The 19,782-nt window shown below is 36.3% G+C and overlaps 7 protein-coding genes across 10 annotated transcripts in view; 3 read left to right on the top strand and 4 right to left on the bottom strand.

Annotated features, from left to right (window-relative positions):
- LOC148910811 (uncharacterized) overlaps positions 1–19,782 on the bottom strand; it is a 53,055-nt gene that overhangs the window by 32,542 nt on the left and 731 nt on the right. Inside the window, exon 1 of one of the 3 annotated variants that reach the window (XM_089030343.1) lies at positions 4,487–4,546. The exons of the other annotated variants lie outside the window; for them this stretch is intronic. The gene's annotated coding sequence lies outside the window, so the exon portion shown is untranslated. Of the gene's footprint in view, positions 1–4,486; positions 4,547–19,782 lie in introns of those variants that run through there. 3 annotated transcript variants of the gene reach the window in all.
- On the top strand, positions 195–8,700 carry LOC148910814 (chromodomain Y-like protein). Its single transcript, XM_089030368.1, has 3 exons — positions 195–448; positions 7,800–7,891; positions 8,073–8,700. The coding sequence occupies exons 1-3, from the start codon at positions 290–292 to the stop codon at positions 8,485–8,487; spliced, it is 666 nt and encodes a 221-aa protein (XP_088886494.1). The 5' UTR covers positions 195–289; the 3' UTR covers positions 8,488–8,700.
- On the top strand, positions 809–6,630 carry LOC148910816 (uncharacterized). Its single transcript, XM_089030341.1, has 11 exons — positions 809–1,436; positions 1,755–1,943; positions 2,094–2,286; positions 2,419–2,665; positions 2,961–3,498; positions 3,756–3,969; positions 4,083–4,334; positions 4,450–4,621; positions 4,962–5,110; positions 5,385–5,579; positions 5,764–6,630. Exons 1-11 carry the CDS (start codon positions 1,125–1,127, stop codon positions 5,895–5,897), a joined length of 2,595 nt encoding a protein of 864 aa, XP_088886467.1. The 5' UTR covers positions 809–1,124; the 3' UTR covers positions 5,898–6,630.
- LOC148910815 (uncharacterized) lies at positions 5,732–7,571 on the bottom strand. Its single transcript, XM_089030365.1, has 3 exons — positions 7,221–7,571; positions 6,632–6,883; positions 5,732–6,257 (listed from the first exon to the last, which is right to left on the bottom strand). The coding sequence occupies exons 1-3, from the start codon at positions 7,373–7,375 to the stop codon at positions 6,044–6,046; spliced, it is 621 nt and encodes a 206-aa protein (XP_088886491.1). The 5' UTR covers positions 7,376–7,571; the 3' UTR covers positions 5,732–6,043.
- LOC116298183 (uncharacterized) lies at positions 8,742–12,492 on the bottom strand. Its single transcript, XM_089030618.1, has 9 exons — positions 11,492–12,492; positions 10,882–11,331; positions 10,629–10,770; positions 10,376–10,539; positions 10,182–10,261; positions 9,559–10,042; positions 9,387–9,458; positions 9,169–9,319; positions 8,742–9,094 (listed from the first exon to the last, which is right to left on the bottom strand). Exons 1-9 carry the CDS (start codon positions 12,071–12,073, stop codon positions 8,742–8,744), a joined length of 2,478 nt encoding a protein of 825 aa, XP_088886744.1. The 5' UTR covers positions 12,074–12,492.
- LOC148910813 (uncharacterized) lies at positions 13,657–16,246 on the top strand. The gene is made up of 4 exons (XM_089030364.1): positions 13,657–13,871; positions 13,962–14,228; positions 14,340–14,520; positions 15,522–16,246. Exons 1-4 carry the CDS (start codon positions 13,657–13,659, stop codon positions 15,540–15,542), a joined length of 684 nt encoding a protein of 227 aa, XP_088886490.1. The 3' UTR covers positions 15,543–16,246.
- On the bottom strand, positions 14,284–19,480 carry LOC148910812 (uncharacterized). Of its 2 annotated transcripts, XM_089030340.1 has the most exons (11): positions 18,829–19,480; positions 17,972–18,217; positions 17,617–17,776; positions 17,306–17,540; positions 16,676–17,213; positions 16,384–16,597; positions 15,965–16,216; positions 15,715–15,886; positions 15,257–15,405; positions 14,783–14,977; positions 14,284–14,701 (listed from the first exon to the last, which is right to left on the bottom strand). In XM_089030340.1, exons 1-11 carry the CDS (start codon positions 19,141–19,143, stop codon positions 14,559–14,561), a joined length of 2,619 nt encoding a protein of 872 aa, XP_088886466.1. In that variant the 5' UTR covers positions 19,144–19,480; the 3' UTR covers positions 14,284–14,558. The 2 variants fall into 2 exon arrangements, with proteins under 2 accessions (XP_088886466.1, XP_088886465.1); XM_089030339.1 differs by having other exon boundaries at positions 15,715–16,216.

Below are 19,782 nucleotides of genomic sequence, written 5' to 3'. Positions count from 1 at the left end.
GTTCGTTACTAAAAGAACAGGAAACTGATCAAAACGGATGTGTTTAAAAGGCGAATGGCGTCTTTATGCCCGTCTTAAAATACCCCAATTGAGAACCACTGCTTTCGTCTGGTACTCTATAACCATAAACATAATGTTTTAGAGTGAAATCATAGTGGGAGGTGCTTATTTAAGTTCACTCGGCCATATCAAATCATCTGTCAATCCTCGTATTGTCTGAGCGTATACCTGATTGGTTCATGTGCTCGAAGTAATTAGCATAATCTAAGGAATTCAACCGGAATTCAAAATGGCGGCTGGTCGCGAAAGACGAGAAAAAGGGTTTTATTCAACTTTAAACAATGTTTCTTCTGCGGATATTCTTCCCAAGTCTCAAACTACTAGAATCAAAGGAAAGGGGAGACTATGGGAAGTGGAGCGACTCATCACGAAGCGAGAAAATGTTACGGTGAGTTGAATTTCTTTGTTTCTGGTAATTGATAAGCATACATAATTCATAAATAAACTTATTGTAGTGCTTTTAGAAAACTCATTAATCATTCATGAAGAAAACACAATAGAAATCATGACCATGAAGGTGATTTTAAATCGGATAAAGATTCGTCTTCATTTGCGTAAACTTTAACTTGGATTTTCTCTATCAAACTTGGTTCAATTCGTAAAGAATTCGGTACGATATGAGAACATACATCTGGAGTTTTCTAAGCCGTTTAATAATCTCGCAGATCGTGTTTTATCGGGTCTAAAACCACTCGGCTACGCCTCGTGTTTTATACCCGATAAAACACTCCTGCTCGTTTATTAAAGTGCCCCTTGGACGAAAAATGCTATCTTTTCGTACAAACTTGAAACTTCGTCCAAATAATCCATACTACCCTATTAATCACCTGTAGAAATTTTTTCTTCATATTCCGACGGGAAGTTTGAAAATTTTGCGTTTTTACTACCGGCCGCCATTAATTTTCTTGATCAATGATTTGGCTCAGAAGACTGGGGATGAGTGAGGGCTATGACGTCATTTACTCTACTCATTCCAAAACACTCGTGGCTAATCAGTATACAAACTCTGTCAAACTTTCGTGTTATAGTTACAAATAATTTCTAGAGAGCTCACGGCGAGTAAAATGCCAGCAAATCGCTGTGTGGTTTTTGGTTGTAATAATTTCGCCAACAAATCGAATGGTATATCGTTGCATTATTCGCCGAAAAACAAGCAAGACGGCGACAAATGGAAAAGGTTTGTGCGTCTTCACAGGGCGAACTTCAACCCGCCAGGAAGATTCGTTGTGTGCTCCCTACACTTTGAAGAAAAGGTTTTCGCAAGGGCACTACATATCGAGGGAATGCAAAGACGTTTGCTTCCGAGAGCAACTCCAACGATCTGGCTTTCAGAGCAGCAACAAGAAACTTCTGTCAGTGACAGAAGCCGCCGCCACGTGAGTATAACTAAAACTTTGTTTTTCTTCTTTGCGTTATCAATTATCCGTAAATGAAACATTTTTTTGACATGTCACAAAAGTAAAAAAAAGCATCTGCTTATTCGTCAAACCAATCAAAGCGTTACATGTGAACGACGGCCTTTACAAGAAAACTTGTTTCTAGACAAACATGTCGCGCGGCTGCTTCAAAAATTCACTAGTGCGGCATATCAAAGTAGCAATTATTCGTCGGCGTTTTTATTTTGATTGTGGAACAATTGCTTCAATGAATTGGCCTCGTTGAAAATGGAAGTATTTTTTGAATGTCTTTTTCAGGCCCTCAAAAACATCCTTCAGCCTGCTAAAAATGTTGAAGAAGAAGCTGAACAAATGGCTGCTAATAGTCACCTAGAAGTGGACGAAGTTGAAGACCGAAATGACCAGGAGTCGCCCCAAAATGAACAGCAACAAAACCTCGGGTTGGACTGCGAAAACAATACCAGAATTGAGAGTACACATGAAGAGGTAATGATCATATACATAACTTTTTTGATTTTGCAACAACAAAAAATGAAAACTACAGCGTAGGTATATTAAGGCTCAGCTACATTGTTACTCTGTTATAGTGATACTTATTATGAACGACCTGAATCAATTCTTGCTTATCATTTTTAGGAACTTCTGGTCCCAAGCACAACAAGCAAGTCCACATCGTGTGAGGAATGTGTGTACTTACAAACAGAAGTCTTGCAACTTAAAGCAGACTTAAAATCCATGAAGACACAGGTGAAAAAGTTGGAGAGAACAGAAAGTCAGCTGCTTGCTGCTCTTGAACAAGCAACTAAAAAGTCTACAGTGTTTTCACAAGGTAAGCTAGAGGTTATTGTCATAAAAAATATTAATAAATATTACATAATAATGATGATATAATGACAACGATGAAAGTATATCAAAGAAATATAAATTTATTTATCTTTTTTGCACAACATTTTAAAAATAGGATGTCAGACTGATAATTACAATCATGAACCTGAATCTGATGATGAAGAAATGGACATTGAGGAGGAGGATATCTGTGACCCTGAGTGGCAGGAAAAAGTACAGAGGGAAGTTGACAAAGTCTTCAACCAAGACAATGAAGTGGCCATGGAGGAGGAACCTCTCATTGCCAATGATGGCAAGTACAATGAGCTGGGTGAAGACAATCCAGAATATAGTAACCCCGAGAGTGACAATCTTGACCCCAGGTAACTACAAGCACAAACTGCGCTAAGCAAGGTTGATACACCACATCATTCATAATAATATAATATATAAAATGTATTAACTTTCATCAATCATACTCGAGTGCTTGCACTGATCCTGTGAATTTCACTTGTTGCTGAATGTTTTATGCAAGCACTCAAAGCAACACTCTATGGTAGCCCCAGAATGATTTCAGGGGGGGGGGGGGGGGGGGGGGGCAGGGCTTTTACCTTGAAAAGGCATCACAGTGTTTATATATATATATATATATATATTTTTATTTTTTTTCCACTTCAGATTGACCACAGAAGGAAAAGATTGTAGAGAGCAACCAAAGTGTATTGTGTTTCTATCTAACCTGCTCTTGTTATTTCAATTTTGCCACCTGTGTTGTCACCCCAAGCCATCAATTTCCACGAAACAGACTGGGACAATGATAACTGTCACTACACTTTGCAGTAAATGCAAAAAGACCAGCACTTGGCTTAGTCAGCCCTTAATATTGGGAAAATTCCCAGCCGTAAACATTCTTTTAAGTTTTGGCATTTTGACAGCTGGGGCCTCCATCAGGAAAGTGCTACTGGTGCTGAGGCACATCAACGTAATGGTCTATAATGAAACGACCTACTATTATCATCAGAGACATTTGTTAATACCAGCAATTGTCTCATTCTGGCGGCAGTACCAACAAGGTCTAATAGACAAATTAAATGGGGTAGAAGTGGATTTGGCAGGAGATGCTCGCCATGATAGCATGGGACACTCGGCCAAATATGGCACTTATACTATCTTCTGTTGTACGTTGGGCCTCATCATCAACATAGTTCTCATTCAGGTGAATTTTGATCACATTTATAATTTGTAACTACAGGGACAGATTGGGGGGAGGGGATATAGCTTATATTTTTTTTACTAAGTTCCACTTATTCTAATTCTTATTGTTGTTAATATTTTTACTATAACATTGCTATTATTATTAGTACAGCTAAATGTAATAACAACAATAGTAAAAATATAATAACAATATTAAAGGGAATATTTGTTTTCTGTTAGTGGCCATTTATTATTAGACTCATGATTTTATTCTTACAGGCAAATGAAGCTGGAAGCAGTTCCCAAATGGAATTCCTTGGCCACCAAAGGTCCATTATGTACCTCCTCACCACAGGAATGCTGATAAAACAGTTCATATCAGACCGTCACACATCTATCACCAAATGGATGAAAGAAGAATGTCCAAAATTATGCAAAGACAATGGAAAGCCTACAATCTGCCATTACTTTGATTTATGGCACATAGCAAAAAGTATGTGGTAGTGTATAGTACACATACCTATATTGTGTTGGCATTAACTGTTGTTTCCATTTCAAGCCAAATTTATTTCTTGTTCTTGTATTTATGAAAACTTGTTTTTTTAGAAATACAGAAAATCATCACCAAACTTGCCAAAGAAAAATCATGTGAAGTAATAGGTCGTTGGCGTAAAGCATGTGTTCGTCATTTTTATTGGGCAGTAATGTCAACACCAGCGCATTTAGGTGCAGTCAAGTTGGCAAAATTCCAAGCCTTCCTCTATCACATCATCAACAAACACACTGGCCTGCCAAACCAACTGTTCAATAAATGCACACATGGAATCCTAGCTACTCCTAGAGTGTGGCTCACTAAAAGTAAATATGACAATGCTATTTTTAATGTAACTTATGATGAAATTATCCATGCTATAATTTAAATAGACCTTATGATGAAATTATCCATGCTATAATTTGAATATCACTTCCATAGGTTCAGAGGCATATGAAAAGATATTTGAAAAACTCACCAAAGTCAGTCTAAGCAAAGCAATCAAAAATGCTTCTCCCATTGCACAAACAAGCTCCCTAGAAGGCTTTCACTCTGTGGTCAACCAGTTTGCGCCAAAGATGCTGTCATTCTCTTATTTGGGCATGTTTAGTAGGTAAGTTACTTGTTTGTTGACAGTATTTGTACATTGATGCTCCCTTACCAATGACTTGCACCTTGTTGCAAGAAGTTTGTCATATGAAAAATGAGCAGTAGCATGTATATTTAATTTAGTGAAAAGAAATAATGAAGAGATAAAAGACTTTTCATGTCTTTCTTTTATCATTTCATTCATGCTTCTGCAGGTAAGAATACATTTTCACATATGATGTTTTTCCAATATAGGTTTAAACGCACTCCACCAATACAAAACACTGAAGTTTGTCCTTCCTTTACAGCAATAGCTAAAAATAACAAAAGGAGAAACTAAAATGGTTAAATGTACTTCCTTTCAGGACAATACTAGCTGCCCTTCACTTTAACTATAATTGTGACAGAGAATCAAAAATTGATGATCATGGAGATAAGAAGTTGAAAGTAGTCTATGCCAAATACAAGAATGGGGAAGGGACAGTTCGTGAAGTGAGAGTACCCCAGAATTATGGTAAGTACAAAGTATTTTAAATCTGATTTTTCCCATGAACTAGAACAAGTGCAAAAAAAAAAAACTTTTTTCTAGGAGGTCGCAGTGAGAAAAACAGAAATAGTTCAGTGGAAAAGTTCTATACCAACTCCACAAAAAGTAAATAACTCGTAATGCTCTATCAATGAAATAGTTCTTAGGAAAAAAAATGAAATAAGTAAACAAAGTTGTAAACTTTTTCAAAATCTGTACTATAAGATAAAAAATGTCTCAAACTTTATTCATATTATTTCAGACTATGTGGACGATATATTCAAATGCCTGGTTGAAACACCTAGAGCTGATCTTAAACAGTTGAGAATAGAGCTGGAGGAGAGTGTGCCAGAACCTATGCATAGTATGTTGGAAAAAGAAACAAAGGAAGAGGCAATTAACAAGCATCAAAACAGAAAAGGAAAAGAAACACAACTTGTCCCACCCACATGTACAGGTAATATATTCGTATTTCTAGAATAACATGACTGTTCAATATTAAAAAAGGTGAAAATTTGCAAAGTTAGAATCACACTTGCATAAAAATGGTAATAGAATAGTACCTCACATGGAAGGTTTTGTAATTGTTGAATGAATAATGTCTCTGTATTCCCTAAGGTTCTTATATAATTTTATTTCAGAGGAACAATTGCAAAACTTGACACAAGAAAGAAATGCTGCACGAAATGACAGAAGAGCACCTCACTGCAGAAAATGCGGGCAACCAATGAAGGGCCATGACAAAGAGGAATGCAACCGTTTATATAACCAGTAGCATATGAAGTAATCGTAAAAAATCATCAAAAAAATGTTGAATACCATTATGAATTTGCTTATGGATGTCAGATGGTATAACATATTCTTGAAAGATTTATTACTCACTATCTTACTATTGTTCATAGGATTCGTTTTAGTTTCAGTTCATTCATCTGATTGTTCTTCACTTTCCGACTCTTCGTCTGACACTACTTGTCCTTCGTCTTCTTCCAGGAAGCCTTTATAACTTCCATCTTCAGATGGAAATGCTCTTCGTATGCTATTATAAACACAACAGGGCAGAGGTAGTCTTTTTGAATTGCCAGTGAAATCCCATATGAATCGAAAAAATTGTCTGTATGCAACAGATCGAAGAAATCTGAAAGATAAAGGAGTATTTATTAAACATTTTGATTTTTTCATAATCAATTCAATTACGATACAAATTTCAAAATAATTATATACTATGCTAGGTGTATTAGCATATTGAATGCAAGTATAGGTAGACCGAGTACAAAATCTAAGAAGTACTGGGCCAAAAAGTCTACTAGCTATTATTCATTTTCATATAATGCATATGCTGGATTAATTCAGTCCCAATGAAATAATTGGTTCTGGGTATGATTCGTATTATATTATTTGGGCTTTTGCCAGCTATTCTTATTACTGTATACATAGTATAACAAAATATCGGAAATATTCTGTTAATCCTGGAGCCTGAAGAGACCTCAATAAAGCTCAATCAATACTTACTCTGATTCTTTAGCAAAGCCCTTTTCTCTAAGAATAGTATAACTCCTGTTCCTTCTTGTCTTCAGTCCCACTGCAGCGGTTTCCAGAACATACTTGTCTAGACACACAGATTCAAAGCCAGGGTGACATGTAATACATTGAACTTGTTGATCCAGTTCATTCAGTTTGTCCATGCATCTCATGATGTCATTGCAACAAAAGCACTCTTCTTGCTTTGTTACTAGAGTTAGGCAACAATTATAACAAGTGCACCTAGGTAAATAAAACAAAGATCGTATCAAAACAAATGTACCTATATATCCTTATAGAAATATCACGAAACTCGGATTTTCTTCATCATAATTTGCACTTGTCCTTTGAATAAAAAATGTTCAAATGAGAGCAACATCACCTAACACAAACAAAGAACCCCACTAGTTTGTTTTTTAAACAACTCAAGAAAGCTTAGAACATACAGATTGGCTCTTGTTTTTATACGCGTTCCTTAATCTTCCGATGAAAATTTGTTTGCTGCTTCTGCGTATTCTCGAAGACGTCTTAACTTCACTTGTGATTTGTCCTTGCTTAATTAAAGTTTTAAGTGTCTTACCATTGCCTGGACTCCCCACAAAATCTTCTTCTTAGCATCTCTTCTTCTTCGAGCTCGATTCTGGATTGCTCGTTGAACTCAGCGATCTCTTCTTCGTTGGCAATAGGTTCGAGCTCTTCACAGTCGTATATCTCGAAGCTGTTGACATTTTCCATGTTTTTGAAGCAACAGAAAGGTCGACAAGGAAAATATCGTACTCGGTCGCTGATATGAGCGTGAAAACTTTAAAAAAATCTACATTAAACTAGCTTCTAACTTCTCTAACTTTACGAAGAAACAAGAGGAAAGACGCCAGCGTTTTGGAATGAGTAGAGTAAATGACGTCACGAGAACACCGCTGACCGAAAATAATCCTTTTGGCCGTGTACTGAAAATTAATGGCGGCCGGTAGTAAAAACGCAAAATTTTCAAACTTCCCGTCGGAATATGAAGAAAAAATTTCTACAGGTGATTAATAGGGTAGTATGGATTATTTGGACGAAGTTTCAAGTTTGTACGAAAAGATAGCATTTTTCGTCCAAGGGGCACTTTAAACAGTACATAGAATTCTGCTTATGTGCTATTTTTATTCGCTAACAGGGGACTACTGAATACTTAGTTTTGTGGCGGGGATATTCTCCTTTCGATTCCACCTGGGAACCAGAAGAAAATATTTCACTTGATTGTGTCCGGTATGATTTATTGATTTTTGCTGCTTACAAGTTATTTAAGCTTTTATTATGTATTGAATATTTACAGCAGCATACAAAAATAAAACACCACTATATATACAATATATTTAAAAAATGGGGAAGTTTTCTGTGGTCAAAGGTGCATCATTTACTAATCGCATTTCATTGATTTCCTTTTCAGGTTTTTCAATAATCCAGTAATTGAGGAAACTATCATTTTTTCAGAAGTAACTTCATTCAGGGTTGCGGTTGAGAAACACCTTAAATCAAAATCAAGGCTTCCAGTAACCATCTCATTCAGGGGAGACGTTTATAAATCCCTTTTTGAGGGAAAATGGACACTTAATGAGAGATGGCACTTGTTAGAAAAGTCAGCTTTCCCAAGGAAGTATTTTCCAGAGTTTTGGGATTACTCTGCAGATTCCCATGGCCAGGGGATAAAAGTCTTTTACCCCATGAAAGTTAGATCTTATATCTCCCAGTCACCCAAAAAATATAGTGTACTTGAAGGGCACCATCCAACACCAAGAGCATTTCAGGAGAAATTGACTTTTTCTTTCATAAAAGTAGCTCTTGGTGATGATTCTAATAATTAACTTATACCCTTTAAGCTTATATCTCTTAATAAGAATTCATAAATGAATACTGTATTATAAATAATCAATGAACAAAGCACAATAGAAAATCTTAATCATATTCAAGTCTGTAAATCAGATACAGACTCATCCTCATTTGCATTCCACTTAATAAACATAGATATTTTGGCACTATGCTGATATGGCTAGCCATTATAAATGCCCATGAAGGTCTCCTACTTGCATACTATATATATATATTACTCATACATGTCTTATTGTTTCTTGGTTCGTTTGGCATTTTCCCCCCCTTTTCTTGAATACACAGCTTGCTTTCTTTTTGCTCTATTATTTTGCTGGGTAGGTGGCTCAGCCATTACAGGAGGTGCTTCATTTGGAAAAACTTCAGGGACTTTGTCATAGCTGATTCTCTTGCGTGCTTTGCGTTTTGCTTTGATGTTGGTTTGCCAGTATTCTGAATTTTTTTGGTATATTTTCTGGGCTTTCTCTCCCTTATGCTTCAAAGCATTGATTCTGAACTCAGCACGCAGGATTTCAGCGGGGTCATCAGTGTGATTGCTCTTTCTTTGTATTATTTTCCGAGCATCATCATTGTTTTTTTCCACACCTGCAAGTTTATGTATCAGCATTATATTACTTGTGCTTAAAAATTTAATGTAGTTATGTTTCAGTTAATTGTACCTTGGCCACTGAACTGTTTTATATTTTTGTGCAACTTCACCATTTGTGGGATGTAGTATGCTGCTGCATGCATATAGCATGTCACACGTTCTCTGGCATATCCAATCCTTTTATGCCCCACTTCAGCAAAGGTGTCAATCCATTTTTTCATCTAGAAAGAAATTTCCTTTAGCATTAGGATAGCAGACAAATTTTAAATCTTGTAATTTGCAAATTACCTTTTGACGGTATTCATCAATGTTAGTTGGTTCAAAGGAAGAAATGAAGTCAAAGTACATATTGGCAAATTCCTATAAAAAATACAGCAAATAACTTTATATCATATTTTGTTAGCTTCAATTGTTTGGATTAAACTTTGATTTAAATTGAAATTTGAATTAACATGGGTACCTTCCACAATTCTACTACTGTTTTTGCAGTATCCTGTTGTATTACAGTCTCCAATTTGCTGGGAAGATCTTTCATAAGTTTCTTCCTGTCATCCCCCATTAAACTTGTCCAATCCCAAGTACCCGATCCTTTTCCATCTGTATTTCTTTTTTCCCAGACTGAGAAAGAAACCCCACAGCTATTGATGGTATTGATGAGCTTGTCAAGATGGATTTTTTGCTTTCCACTCACATGGCTGAGAAAACTCTCCTTATCATCCCACTGCATTGCATCTTCAATAAGGTTACCAATTAAAATATCTGTTATGCGGAGCATTAAATGTAGTTCATCCAATATTATGTGATCCAGTGGGATATTAAGGAGAGGTGGAAATGCACAACAGTAGTTTTCTCCCTTTGATTTGCAGGCACATTCATGCAGTTCCTCCAGTGTTCTCTTGAGAGGTGCCTCATTGTAGTAGTTGTCTGGCTTGGTCATGTCACCCCTTAAGAAAACAATAATTATTATTTATCTTTTTTAAAGTTTTTTTTTTTTTTAATCAGCATGTGGATACATTTACTTGTCGTTATCCTAACAACAATGAATAAAATATGAAAGGCAAGCTAGGGTACTTAAGCATATACCTGTCTTTCTTAAAAACTTTGCACCACAAACAAGCATAGTTGGAATTAGCTGCAGTGAGGCCCATAACCAGCAGCAGGAACTGAAAAGATAAACGACTTACGCAGATAAGGAAATACAACTTTTTATGCTTAATACCTAGTCCATAAATATAACATTTTATTGCATGGAATATGACTGTATATATGAAGTGTACCTTGTAATCACCTCCAAGAAACATCTCTATCTCTAATTGTTTGTTATCCACAGTTATGTAGCCATCCTTTATTATATCATTGACCTCATCAAAAATGTCCTTAAAGCTGCTTTCTATAGTTTCTCTGCTTTCAGGGCCATTTACTACAGCTATGGTGTGAGTACCTATGAGATAATTTGAAATTGTTTAATCAAATTCCTATGAAAAACACTTTAGTTCATCTTATAAATTGTACAAATCTAGTAATATTTACCTTTTGATGATAATAGATCATCTGTACTCTGAAGAATTGAAAAGCTGAGCAATATAAAATTACTCGCCCTACTCATTCTGGCACCATCACCACTCAATTTAACTTTCACCTTCTCACCTTCTTGAATCACATTGGACTTTCTCTGTAAAGACAATAATTTACTGATGTAAGTAAATTAGAAACCTTCTAAAGAGAGCATTACAAGTACGGCCTCCACAATCTGAAAATAAAAACGACACAAATATGTACATACCATTTGTTGAACTTGATCAGTTAGTAATTGTTTGAAATGATGCTGTGCACCTGGGGCCTTGCCTGGGGTAGAAGTAATTATGCAGTTCTTGTTGAGTTCACTTCTACATTGTTTAATCAAGTAGGACTTGGGCAATCCATCTATGGTCATGGACAATTCATGTAACAATTCATCTCCAACCCCAAATTTATCAAGGAGGTAGAGAATACTCTCGACCCTGGCTTTATCATCCTCATTCAGTTTAGAGAACTGTGTTTGTGGTGAAGACTGATCATTCATATTAGGGGAGCTGGAAGTTGATGAAGTTTCAGAGCTAGAGGGTGGTGTAGCAGGTAAAGTTTTGTCCTGTGTCAATGATGTATTTGGGGAAGCAGAGGAAACTAGTGGTTCTGTAGGAGATGAGCTGTTGAATTCAATATTGTATGTCTTGGAGCTGTCTGGATCCTTCAACTTTAGGCAGTCAAGCTCGAGCCCAAAAAGACTACTGAAATACAGAGCCTTTTGAGCTCTTGATTTTAATTCCTTTAATTTCTTATTTTGGGCTTGAGTCGACTTAAGCTTAGGAATAGCTGTGCCCCTGACTTGACAATACTGGTCTTTTTCAAGTTGCCTTATATATTTTTTCATTTTTTTCATTTTCCTCTTGGCAGATATTGAGAACTTCTTTTTCCTTGACCATTTCCATGAAAAGTTCCTGTTTTTTCTTTTCAATGTCAGAATATTTTTCTTTTAATTCCTCTATTTGGCTCTCTGCTATCTGCAATTTTTGTTCGAGGTCGCTGAGTTTTGATTTCCATTCTTCCACTGTTATAATATCATTTTTCAAAATTGCAATTTTTTTCCAGCTTTCCAAAAATTGTTTTCTCTTTTTCAGATTTCCCATTTTGTTGAGGACTTTCCTTTTGTTTTCAGAATCAATAGCAATCCTTGAAAACTGTTTTTCTAGTCGAACACTTTCCTTATTTAGTCGAAAAGCATCTCCAGGAATGGTTAAATTTATGAGTTCGATGTACTTCAGACTCTGAGAAGAACAAACCATGGTTCGTCTCCATGCAGCAAGGGCCTCCATTCTTATTTTTAACCAGAAAACTACATCATTGCCGCTTTCGCGTTGCTCCAAGATATAGTGGAGCTTTGTGTTGGGGCATTCAGTGAGAGAAATCAACTCTTTTCCTTTATATACATCAGACATTTCAAAAAATTTCCCGAAGTTATTACAAACACAATAATTTTGGCACACTAAGATTCGCGGTTTTTTTTTAAACTGCAAAGTCAGATGGGTAAACTAGGGTTCAGTCTCTCTAGGCTTTATTTTGAACGCCTAGCACAATTTATTCAAGATGGCTGCTTCGAAAAAGAAGATAGCAAGTAGTTTTCCTCGCTTTTCACATCAACTAAAGCACTTTCTATGGATGATATTGCACTTGTGTAGACGTCATTTGTGCCATAGTTTAAATCTTAAAAACCGAGCCTGTATCGAGAGGAATTTATCAAAATATTTTGCTGAGCAATGGTCTGTTATTTCAACTCGTGAAATACATATGCGGCAAGGTTAGTACGCACATATAGGGATAGAAAATTTAAATGTAGTGCAGGTATATTCATCGCTTCCACTAAGTGACACCCTATACATGGCGTCAAAAACTGTTGGTTTACAAAATTCGTAAAACCGAACCGAAAATACTATGTTAAGTCCCATAAGTAGCTTCTAAATAAACTTTACGTTTATGAGAACTTATCCAGATACACGGTAGCTTGTGTAAATACATATATTTTAATTCACGAAGAGATTCATAATTATTCGCCATACATTTTCTACAAGGAGGGAGTGAAATCCAAGCCGAAAAAATTCTAAGTGCCACGCTCCAACTGCGCATGTCGATTCGAGTTTTCTGGCGATAAGAACTAGGGATCCCAGTAAATATCACCATTTATTTCTGTGTAGGGGTAATGTGGATGCTAAGCACTGGCTACTTATGACTACTTTTTTCCTTATTTTATTGAGTGTTTCAATTGTCTTGAAAGTGTTTCTTCCTTTATTTCTATTTTTTGATGGAAAGACCATAAGATTTTTGAGGGTAGGGGGGTGGGGTTGGGCAATTTATTTTGTGCAGGATTTTTTTTATGCCTCATGGCTGTCCAGGAATTTTGTTTGAACATAATTTAGATTTTTTTTAGACTTGTCTTATGCACGATTTTTTCTTTCACTCCGTTTAAAGCTGTGCTTTTTGGGGGGATTTTCTATCGGAACCTATACAGAATTCAAGCCTGGAAAATACTCGTCAGATTCAAATAAGGAACCCTATTTCAAAATGAAGTCACGGTTTGTTTACATATTTAGCGGTTGGTTTACATATTTAGCGTAATGTTTAGTTGTTCTTGGCTTCACCAGCTCATAAACCAAATTTCATTGTCATTTGAGATGTGTTGATGCATGCCATGCCATCCCCCTCTAGCGACCATGATCCCTAGCGTTAAAACAATAGCTTGTTTTGATCATAGTTAAAGGGGGACTAGTACGAAAATTGGTCAATTTTAAAAGCCAATTTCTTCAACCCAGGTGGTGATATATAACCTGATTTTTCTTATTTCACGGAAATTTCGTCGATTTAGAAAGAAAACGGTTAAATTTTCGACTTAAAACTCATGAAAAATCGCTGGTCGCCATTGCTTCATTGTCGCCTGCCGAGCCCGCAAGTTTTCGTCAGCGGTTTCTTCTTGTGACGTCACTTACTCAACAAGCGTCTTGTAAACTAGTAAAATTAAGTAGGTAACATGGCGGATGAGACCTATTCTTCGAGTTCTTCCAACGTTTCTGAGAGTTCTGGCTCAGACCTAGAAGAATTATTTACTTCCACTGGTGCTGAAGACTTTGAGCCGGTGGCTACTCAAGAAGAAAGCCTGCAATATCAACGTGAAGTAGCCGAAGAAGAAGAGCAACTTACTATGTTGAACAAACGCTTTGAAGAAGAGGTGGAAGTTCGCTCATGGTATGTCAGAAAGTTTCCATATTGTAGATAGCAATTTATAGTATTCTACATTCTCAAAACTTACTAACTTAGTTTCTATTGCCATTGTAGGTGCAAGTGTAATCGTTGTTCCTTGGACCTCGTCACAAAGCCAGAGGAGTGTTTTTGCTGCGCCGATATTGACCAATGCCAGGAAAAACTGAATCAGTTGGTCGAAGAAGGTCCTGGAGAGCCTCCTTCGTGTATCACCGCTCACCCTGGTTTTAGTCCTGGCTGCCTCGATGAGTGGGTACTGGAAATCGCTGCTGTAGGGTTGAGAACGCGCAAGAATCAGCGTTATACTTCCTTTTATGAACAAGGACGTGCTACTAAGTCTCAGTAAGTGCTAATCAAGTCAATTCTGTGTTTATTTATTTATGATTTCGTACACGTCTCCGGTAATCGATTGATTTACTCTTTAATGCTTAAAAAAATATAATATTCACATAGGTTTCTGAGATCCGTATCATATCGGCAGTTCACCCGACTGGTTTGGGAATATCTTGGAAATTCAAAGCGGCTTCCCCTACCATGCTGTGCGTACAGCGCTATTAGAGCTCGATTTCCCTCTGAAGATGGAGAATATAAAGGCTTCCAAGAAGAAGATGAAGAGGAACAGAACGATTCAGAGGTATAGTATGATAACTATTGCTTACAACATAGTAAAAACTAAGAATAAACTTCAGAGAGTAAACTACTAGTCAGTTTGGCACTGTCCTCTCTTATGTCCCTTTCTGGGGGCTCCACATGTTCGGCACGTAGGCGCTTTCTTTTATTTGATCCCCTGGCTGATCCTTGCTGTAATTCTTGTTCTAAAGAAAAACAAAATTGTTGTGATTCTATCAATTTTGTTCCCTCAATAAGAAACTAGTGCCTAGAGTAGCTATAAATACCTGTACATGTAGGTGGTACTATTGTAATTTCCATTGACTTTCTCTTCTTATGCTTGGTGATAGCATCCGAATGTGACTCTTTATCCAAGGCAGAGCACACTGGTTCAGGAATACTTTCTTTAAGCTCTATTTCAACCTGCTTCAGGTCATTTCGTGGTGTTTCCACTAGCGTTTTATAAATGTCACAGACATAATCTGTAAAATCAAGTGATATTTGCTTTATTTGGCTGAATATCAATTATGTATGGGGGATCTGAATTATGTTTTGTTTGTACACTGGATAGACTTCACATTCTTCTCTGTCTGATAGTGATATAGTGAAGCATGAGATTTTACACTATATTGGGAAACAATTCACCTCCCACCGCTGGCATACATAATGAATACAGCCTTAGCAGTGAAAAAGGTGCAGCATATATAGGCAATTATTTCCATAAGAAATAGTTCAAATATGTCTGAGTGAATTGAACATACCATAATTCTGTGGTGTTTTCGCTTCCTTTACTGTGGCTTCCCCATACTTATGCTTTGCATAATGCACTCGTAGGCGAGGTTCCCCATGGTCATCAATTTTTGACTCTCGATTCAAATTATAATTGAAATGAAGTGCTGCTAAAATGGTTCTGTTATGCAAACAGAGCTTGAGTTAGTACAATAATGATGGTATGATAATGATATGAGTTATTACTTTCTTATTATTGTCACTAACTAAATTAATGTTTTCTTTTCTTTTTCTAAGGACATGACAGATGAAGACTAGGATGAGCTCTACTTGTTAATTAAAGTATTTACTATGTGATGTTTTATAGCTTGTGTATCATTTCTCAGTATGTTTCATGTATGTACTATATTATTTTACTTGTTGGATGTTTTTTTGTTAAAACACCATTACAAGCTAACTATTGTGTATTACACATATTTGTTGTTCCTACCTGCTAAGCATTCCAAGATAAGAGAAGGCTAGCATTTTTGGTGCAAAATGGTTTATTACAGAATGATAGCCTTCTAGGCAACTTGTCTGTCCATTTGATGACGTTTTCTTGATCGCTTTAATTAGAGCAGTCTTACTTAATGCCTCTACTAGTTTTTCATATGCCTCTGAACCTGAAATAGGTATAAACTTAAAATTATTTCTTGAAATAACTTTTAAAGAATAACAATGAATAGCAATATTTTCATTACCTCTGGTCATCCAAACTTTTTCTTGAATGACTGGACCATGATGGCAGGCATTAAATAATTTATTTGGAAGTTCCTTGTGTTTATTAACCACATGGCAGAAAAAAGCTTGAAACTTTGCAAGTTTCACTTCACCTAGTAGTTCCTTCGTAGAAATAACTGACCAGTAGAAATGCCTTACGCATGCTTTTGACCATCGTCCAATTATCTCACATGTTTTTTCCTTGCTTAACTTGTTGAGTATCTTCTGAATTTCTATAAAATAAAGAAAATATTAACTGAAAACATGGCATTGCATGTGGATAACTTTTAACATTCCAGTTTATATTTATTTTGGCTTTCCCAGATTACAGTGCCTTAATATGGGTTTATCCAACCATTCTGTGTGTGAAAAAACCTACTTAATAAATTTATTTACTTACTTTTTGCTACATGCCATAAATCAAAGAAATGGTTTATCACAGGTTTCCCAACCTCTCTACACTTTTTTGGGCATTCCTCTCTCATCCACTTTGCAATCGATTTATGGCGATCAGAAATGAATGACTTGATTATCAAACCAGTTGTTAACAAGTAAGCAAAGGCTCTTTGGTGACCAAGAAATTCCATTGCAGTACTGCTACCGGCTTCATTGGACTGAAAATATATAATTAATTTAAAAACAAATTAATTTAAGAGAAAACTTTAATGTGCATTTAAAATTCTAAATAGTACCTGGACAAGGATTACATCAATAATAAGACCAATAGTACAGCAGAAGATTGAATAAGTACAGAACTTGGCAGAGTGACCCATGCTGTCATGTCTTCCATCCCCAGCCAATTCAACTTCTTTTCCTGCAAGCTTATCTATAATGTTTTGCTTGTAAGACCGCCAGAATGTAACAATCGTAGGTATTAGTAAACGACGCTGATGGTAGTAGTAAGTGGCCTCATGGAATGCCAACACATTCATATGTTTAAACACCAGAAGTATTTTCCTTATAGAGGCACCAGCACACAATACTGCAAGGCTGAGTAATAGGTTGCCAGCTGGAAACTTCCCAAGTAGTTTTGGTTGGCTTCCCCATGAAAATACTTGGTTGCAATTTTCACATTTGGCTGTCACAGCAATATATGTCCCAGACTGGTTGATCTCAACCTTTTGCTTGGAGCTTAAGCAAGACCGACAAACCTGGAACAGGATTAGAAGTCTTGACAAGAACACTATTGCTTTTGGCTCTTCACGGGGATTCTTGCCATCAGTATCCAACCTGGTTAAAATAAGTATTTTCAGATGTCAATGGTACAAGGTACTATAATATTTTGTTAGCTCATTTGACATTGTGAATAAAAACAAGCATACCTAAAGTTAACATTTTGTTCTTTAGTTTCATCATCATCTGCCAATTCTAAATACTTTTTTTCATTTTCTTCGGGATTGACCATTTCCTCATCTTCCAATTGGGGCTGCTCTTCTCCCTCGACTCCCATGCCATTTATTTGGTCTTCATGCTCTGGATCGAGTTCCCAGTCTACATCGGCCCTTTCTTCATTGTCGTTGGCAGTATTATCGAAGTCATAGTAATATGTCTGAGTACCTAGAATCAATATACTTTTATTACTGAAACAGTGAATGATATTATTTAATTTTTAATTTGATAACAGCATCCTTACTTGTAGTGATCATTTGCCCTTTTTTTACTTTCTCTCCTAAAGCACCAAGTAGCTCTTCTTCTTTTTTTTCCATCCTGCGGATTTTTGTTTGCAAGCTTTTCACCTTTCTCTTGGAGAGTTTTAGCTTTTCTTCGATTTCTCCATACTTTGCAGCTTGATCCTGATAAATTTACAATTTGAAAATTTTGAATAAAAGACTGTGACTTGCTTGAATGCAAATGAAAAAAGTGTTTCTTTGAACTAAATGTTTGTTGTATAAGGTTACACTGTCACTAGTTCTGCAGGCCCCTGACTAATAATTGGCCCTAGAATACCCTTTGAAAAATCCTTACACATTAACGCCAATTATACTTACTTTTTCCAGGGTTTGTTCTTGGAAATCTTCGTTGCAGGTGGAAGTACCTGGGATTTCCACTTTCACAGATGATTCCACAGTATCCATTACTAAGATATTAACACTGTCACCAGACTCGTCGATAACCTCGTCATTTTCCGAAACATTTATCTGAATCATCGTATTTTCAGTCGTATCTCCAGTCGCATTATCAATCGTATTTGAATCATCGTTCGTCGACTTGTTGATTGCCATGTCTCGTATTATCTGTGGAAAAGATACATGGCCTTTTTAGATGATGATTATTCGACATCGGCCGGCTATATATTTTACGGTAGTAGGATGGGTTTTTTCGCTTTACATAATTGTTTATCCATACCCGTTCATATAGTGTTTTTGAGATTACTTACTATTTCAATGTAATTCAAGCAAATCAGAACATATCTTATTTGATAGATTTTCGCACACTACTGCCCAGCTGATATTCATAACAGAGTTGAAATAAATGACTTTTGTTGCGGTAAACACAACATAAACGCCAAATTGTTCTAAAGCATTTTTTCTAATTTACGGATTTCAGGAAATTAAAGTTAAAGAGTGTAAATCTTGGTTTGTAATCTATTGATTGAAATATTACGACTCATTGATCAATAAACAATGCATGATGTTGGCGCAATCTGGTCGCTTTAATATGTCGGCGCGCCGCGAAATTTTCACGCAGATGAATATAAAGGTTATTAAAAAGCAAGCAAGAGTACTGCTGATCCTAGAAAGTTATGATAGTAATTGCAATTTTGAATTCTCACCACTACCTACCTAAAATCTTAAGAGTATTATAATTTTTTTGGCTAAAGCGTAGAGAAGTTTGTGCTACTCACCTGTCGGCGGCTTCTATCACTGATAAGTTCGTCCTGACTGTTGATTTCGGGCTTCCAAAGAGTTGGTACAGATCCCGGCTTTAGTATTCTCTTTGAGCCTTCAAAATGCACTGCTCTTTCAAAGCAGCTATCCTCAAATTGCTCAGAGCACACAGTGAAACGATTTTCAGGCTCGAAGTTAATGCGGTGCGTCGTGACAAAACGCTTCCACTTCGCGCGTTCCAGCTTGTTAATCGGCGAAGAATGCACTGAAATGCCATTTTTTGGATCAGATTTATTACTGCATCCCTGAACCACACAACGATTAGATGGCATTCTTAATAGTTTTTAATTTTTGAGGAAATAAATACAGATAAAGCTCCGAATTACCGGCGCGCTACCCGTACTTCACATGTATTTCCTTAGCAAATTTCTCACGTTGGTTTGTTTGGGTTGAGTAAGTGACGTCATATCCGCTCGACCCAGACTCCCCCGAGAGAACAGAGAAGCGACAACTGATTAATGGCGGCCACGAAGAAAAACGAAAATTTAACGGACTTCTTGCGGGAATATGTTAAAAAAATACTCAGGAAATATTTATGTAAGTAATATTGATCATAAGAGCGACTTTTTGAAGAGTTTTGAAAATTTGACCAATTTTCGTGCTAGTCCCCCTTTAACTATGTTTTGATGAGACGTCATTATGAAATAGAGCATGTAAGATTGAACATGAATAAATTAAGAAAAACATGTCACTGATAAAATACAAAGTTGACGTGATTAAAATATTTTTCATCAGTAATGGTTGAAACTTTTCAGTACATATTCAGTTACTTACTTAGCTTATAAACTAAGTATAGGTCCCTATTAATTAATATTCATGTGAAGGCAAATAGAACCCAAAAATGAGGACTGTTTTAAAGCATCAAAAATCAAAGCTACAAACGGCAATCAATATCTATATCAAAACAACCT

The sequence above is a fragment of the Actinia tenebrosa genome, unplaced genomic scaffold (genome assembly GCF_029948245.1).
Source record: "Actinia tenebrosa isolate PJP-AT-01 unplaced genomic scaffold, QUT_ActTen_1.0 PGA_scaffold15__27_contigs__length_11533743, whole genome shotgun sequence".
Classification (NCBI taxonomy): domain Eukaryota; kingdom Metazoa; phylum Cnidaria; class Anthozoa; order Actiniaria; family Actiniidae; genus Actinia; species Actinia tenebrosa.
The sequence above is the reverse complement of the archived record's forward strand: the minus strand, read 5'-3'. Positions and strand labels throughout refer to the sequence as shown.